This window comes from Protopterus annectens, chromosome 7.part0 (genome assembly GCF_019279795.1).
Source record: "Protopterus annectens isolate FY-2018-M chromosome 7.part0, PAN1.0, whole genome shotgun sequence".
Lineage (NCBI taxonomy): Eukaryota > Metazoa > Chordata > Ceratodontiformes > Protopteridae > Protopterus > Protopterus annectens.
Genome location: NC_056739.1, coordinates 351,707,318 through 351,713,160, shown reverse-complemented (window position 1 = coordinate 351,713,160; position 5,843 = coordinate 351,707,318). Strand labels below are relative to the sequence as shown.

The following is a 5,843-nucleotide window of genomic DNA, read 5'->3' as shown; positions in this document are numbered from 1 at the left end:
TGACCACTCTGCCTACAAATTCAAAGGTCAAAGAGGGTATTGTATCAAATAGCCATATGCCTGCTCACTTCACAAGCTCCCAAAATAGTGATGACTATATAAACTGTTTGTCAGCAGATCAGGACACCCGAAATCCACAAGACAACAAATTCTCTTTAAAGACAATGACAGCTACAGGGTCTACAAATACAAAAAGGGAAAACAACACTTTCATTACCAGCTATCTCACTGATGACAATAATTCCCAAGACAGTGATGACTATGTTAACTCTTGGACTCTGGAGAAGTGCACAAATGATTCCCAGCATAGTGAAAACTATTTAGAGACATTGATAACTACAGCACCTAACAAAACAAAGGTGATAGATGACCTTGCAGGTAACAACCACACCCCTGTTGACTCTTCAAGCTCACAAGACAGTGATGACTATGTCAACTCCTGGACTCTGGACAGGTGCACAAATGATTCCCAGCATAGCAAAAGCTATTTAGAGAAATTGATAACTACAGCACCTAACAAAACAAAGGTGATAGATGACCTTGCGGGTAATAGCCACACCACTGTTGACTCTTCAAGCTCACAAGACAGTGATGACTATGTCAACTCCTGGACTCTGGAGAGGTGCACAAATGATTCATAGCATAGCAAAAACTATTTAGAGACATTGATAACTACAGCACATAACAAAACAAAAGTGATAGATGACCTTGCGGGTAATAGCCACACCACTGTTGACTCTTCAAGCTCACAAGACAGTGATGACTATGTCAACTCCTGGACTGCAAAAGAATACTTAAATACTGAAGAAAAGAAAGACAATTTAAGTACATCTATGACAACGATCTACACAGATTCCGAAGACTATGAAAACTTATAAGATGTTAAATATCTGTTCATACAGTAACCTACCAGTACAACACAGTTCACTTGCTATTTGTTGCAGATGAGCTTCATTCTGTAGTTCTGCGTTTCAGTCCCTCAGTTTCAACTTGCTGCAAAGATTCAACAGAGAATGCTTGCAGCTCACTTTTGATAAAAGGAGCTTGTGCCTTTGCCAAGTTTTACTTAACTGTGTATATAGAAAGAAGAAATATCAGCAGAGAATATAAAAATGCTAAAGTGGAGGGCGAATGTCTTTAACAGTCTAGAGGAAAAATATACAATTATTTGTTTCTGAGTACAGTAGCATACAGAAAAGCTCTTTAAGATGGCATGAAAGTGCCATCCAAAAGCATCAAGAATCAAAGTTTATTAAGGATATTTTAGGAATACATAAACTCTTCAAGAACCTTAACTAAAAGCTGATTTCCAAATGAACTCATTTGTATGTTTCTGAAAACCTTTTGAGGTTGCTATGCATATAAAAACATTTGGGACTATCCCACAATTGTTAATGGTATTAGATAATCTAATTCACTTTTATGGTCACTTCCTGTTTACAAGACAATTTTTAGTGTGAAAATGTACACAGTTAATAATTTGAAACGGAGATGTACCCAGTATATAATTTAGAAAAACATCAATGTAAAATAAAAGAATAGCAACAGAGTACATACACTCCTATAGTAACCCACCTGGTTTTCATCAGTAGAATAGTTGCTGAAGACATAACAATAGGTGGCAACCTAGGTTCCCTGAAATCGGAATGATGAGCTTCAGTATGAAAATAGAATGAGCTGAACTAAACGTCCCAGACTGCAGCCACATGACTTCACAATGATGGGGACAGTAGCTAGCCTGCACAAATGAATTAATAAGCACAGGACTGCAAGCATGACAGAACAAACAAAAATGGGAGTTCAGCTTTGTATAGCAGATAAGCCACTGATCTTACAAAAGTCAAGGCATGGATGGAGTTCAAAGAATTCTCATTTATCCTGTCATTCTGCTTTAGTTAGAACTGTAGACCTTCTCTCACATATAAACTATGTAAAATCTTTTAAAGACTAAGTATTTGCCTTGTTATCTCAGGAGGTTTGTTCCAAGTGTTTACCATTTTTCCACAAAAGCAAGATCTTTTCCTCTCAAGGTTGGTTTGACCAAACCAGGGCAGCTCAACTGTCCACTTCACATGTGAAGGTTTTGTTCAATTCTTTCCACTACTTTTATCTTCTGCAAAGAAGAGAACTGTATTCCAAAATTACACCAATATTTCCTTGTCTATAATGCATTTTGTACAAGGTAGTAAAAACAGAACTGCATTAGTTGCTTGTCTTTTCTTGGGTACACAGTCACAGACACATGTCGACTTCTCCAGTTTTGTTTTTGGATGGTTGCCTTCTACATAATGTCTACCTGCCCGCTATTTGTATGGAATTTGCCAGGATTCTATTTTCTCTAACATCCCAAAGACATGCCATAGCTCTGTATTCAATGAATATGCATGTATGCATGTATGCATGTATGTGGTGTAGCGAGTCTGTATTTAAACCCTCCCACAGGGTGTGTGAACACACCAAAAGTCTGGATAGACTTTGACTTTCGCCTGCAAAAATGAACTGACTAGGTAATCAAAGAATGAACTCCTTCCAACAGAGTCAAAAACTCTAGTGTATTTGTTTATTTGCCCTGCATCTTTTATATGCATGCATCAAAATCTGTCAGCCTTGATACTAATCAACAGAAATAGGATTCCTTTTCATACTTTCCGTAACAAAACAATTTATTTACATTTTGCCCATATTAATGCCAGCTCTTTATCTACCCATTTTATTCAAGGCAGTGGGTGAAAGCCAAATGGAAGGTGGTCACCACCCAGGCAGTCAAGGAGGCCGTTTTCACCTCTACACCTTGCCTTTGGTTGCCACTTGGTTGTAGCGGTACCTACAAGATAGTGACTCAAGTATTGTGGCTTCACCTATCCATCTGGTGGCGCTTGCATTGTATATGGATACTAATTGTCCCCAGGCTGGAGAACTACCCAGGTGATACACTTTCTCCTGTATAATGTCATACCTAGTGTGGTGCTTAAGGACATTTTTTTTTATAGACGCTAGTTTCACCCTCCCTAGGACAGCCTAAATGAATACATCACCCACAGTGTCTATCCCACTAGAATCTCTGTTAGAGCAAACACCATAGTGCCTACTACAGTGCAGACACTGTATTATGCTGTATTTGGCTTTGGTCCAAGCCTTGGCAGAAGTGGTTCAGAAATGCTGGACCAGCTAAAATTCTGCTCTCTTCCTCTGGTATTACAAATAAATGCAGATACATCAGTTGTGAGCCTAATTATTTGGTGGTCACTAATTTCCTCAAGTGGGTGGCTACAGTGTCACACCAGAGACTTTATTTTCATCCAGATTTGGAGGTCAGACTGTACTGATATAGAGGAATAAGGTAGCAATCTACACATTTTTCTGCACAAATCATAGACCCCCCCCCCAACATACACAAAATCACAGATGCTGATGTCAATTGAAAAGGAGCTGTGAAACTGGAAAAAAATATTAGTTTGTCTGACATGATTAAGCTAAGAAGTATAAATAGAATTCCATGGGCAATGCATGCAAAATTAGTTATGGGAGACCACTAAGGAAATAAAGACCCTAAGGCCAGTTGTGCACTGATACCTATAAAATCAATACTGAATATAACACAGCAGTAGATAATCCAATCCCTTGGGGAGGTGCACAAAGGCCATGACTGGCATAGAAGTGGCAGTGATATACTGACTAGATGTAGGACCTCCAGAAGTCTGGATAAAGAGACTCGAAGCAGAAGCAATCTAAACCAGACAAATTAAGGAATCCAAAAAATCCTACAAGGCAAATGCAAGGATGTTTAACAAAGGGAGATGAAAAAGAGCAGAGAATTTATGAGCTAGAACAGAGCAGTATGAGTGAGAAAAAAGCTATAACAATCCAAGCAGAACTGGAAAACTAAGGGTCTTTGTAATGTAGCAGGCAGAATATGTGGCGAGTATAGTAGCTGTTATTCCAGAAGGTTCAATCAGAATTCACCTTTTGCTTTTTTCCCTCTGAACATTTCAAAACTTTGTGTGTTATGTTCCTTTCATTGTTTATGTGCCAGATTAGTTTTGATTTTCTATTTTTTCATGTTTGCAGTATAAAGTACAACTATTGATCAACGATATTGAATTAAGAAATAAAATCTTTTATTTTTTTTCCTATATGAATACCATATGTACAATATTTGGCCAAGTCTTCAGTGTCATCTACTTTTGTACATATATATTTCACTTAAAAATCTATTTACTTGCATAAATTATAGATCATGTTTATTTAATAAAACAAAGTTTTATAGACAAATGTTATCTGATCATTAAATTCCACATCATTTGAAGCAAAGTTTAAATCTAGAAGAGATGGCAGTGAACTTCCAAGATATTTTATACAACCAAGTTTATTTGTACACATAAAAACATAAATAACAAGAATTTTCAGTGAGATAATGATTCCTGTCTCTGTTTTATTAGCACACATATAATATACATATTTAATTATACATAAACACACACCACATGAGTGTGTATCTGTGTGTGTGTGTGTGTGTGTGTGTGTGTGTGTGTGTGTGTGTGTCAGTGTGCGCTCATGCTTGCATAGATGTATAGACAGTTAACATTTAATTACTCCAAATGGTGCAGTGAAAAGATGTTTTGGAATCCAAACCAAAAGCAGGTACTCTGATCAGCTGCACATCTACAGAGTAATAAAAAGGTACTTCAGAAAAAGTCAGATTTTAGTACTGCCACTGGTTGAAGCCATGCCCTTTAAATACCACCAGTGTTTGAATGAATCATAACAATATTATTTCCTGAGTGGGTAAAGACAGAGCCATGTTTGGGAATTGCCGAGCTCCAACAATTCATCTCTAATGTTACCTCTATCCATTTCTGCTGGCACAGCCATGGGGCACATCTTAGTATTTGCACATATTTACATTAATACAATTTCAGTTTATATACAGACAACACAACTGCCAGGGATACAAGGCCTCTGTCTACTGCCACCAGAGAATGTGGCTGTGGTGGTCATATATTTCTTTGTGCAAATGATCATAATTTGTAACTGTTTCACCAGCCAATTAAATGGAACTGTCTGGTTTCCCATCAACACTTTCAAGATGAAGTAAAAAATACTGTAAATAGGTTGTGTGTAAATGAAAGGTTACTGACTTATTGTTAAACAAGTAAATACTGTGTTTTGCAATCACCTTTACTGTAAAACTTAATCCATTGTAATTTTTTGAATCCAATAAATCCCCCACTGTACTGATCTGCCATTTACTGTTTTTTTTTAGTGTTACTTGTTGTTTTACAGAAATGAACATATATCTGTGCTTCAAGTTTATAACTTGATTTTGTTCAGATGATTAGTCCATGAGGCCTTAATGTTCCATAGTTAAAAAAGAAAAAAGTACAGTAGCACTTAACACTTGAAATATGTTTGAGTAAAACTGTGATTTTTTCATTGATACATTAAACAACAGTAACTATAGTAACTGAAGGTCTTTGTGTGCCTGAATAAAATGTGTAGCAAAGAACTGAAGGTCTTTCTGTACCTGAATAAAATGTGTGGCAAAGGGACTTGCTTCTTAGGCATTACACATATTCCTGATGTGTTCCAATATACGGACTGGTCTGCTCAGTGTAAGATTTGTTCCAGGAATATCTAATGCCATACACATAATCTGAAGTGTAAATAACCTTGATGTTCTTTCATCACCAACATGTGCCCATTAATACTGTGGGTGACAGAGGCATCCATAAAATGGAGGACTGAACAGACTTTGCATAATGGTATTCCAGTATATCACGTAGTATCTGGAAACAAGTCTGAACATACCAGTCAGTAAAAAATGCTCTCAAATCAATGGTGCG

At 37.0% G+C, this 5,843-nt stretch overlaps 1 protein-coding gene across 1 annotated transcript in view; it reads left to right on the top strand.

Moving 5' to 3' along the window:
• LOC122806462 (probable serine/threonine-protein kinase clkA) overlaps nucleotides 1-4,686 on the top strand; it is a 130,451-nt gene extending 125,765 nt beyond the window's left edge. Inside the window, exon 6 of the mRNA XM_044076923.1 lies at nucleotides 1-4,686. This exon is cut by the window's left edge and continues 916 nt beyond it. Within this exon, the coding sequence (XP_043932858.1) occupies nucleotides 1-641 (641 nt within the window). The 3' untranslated portion in view covers nucleotides 642-4,686.
• The last annotated feature ends 1,157 nt before the right edge of the window (nucleotides 4,687-5,843 follow it).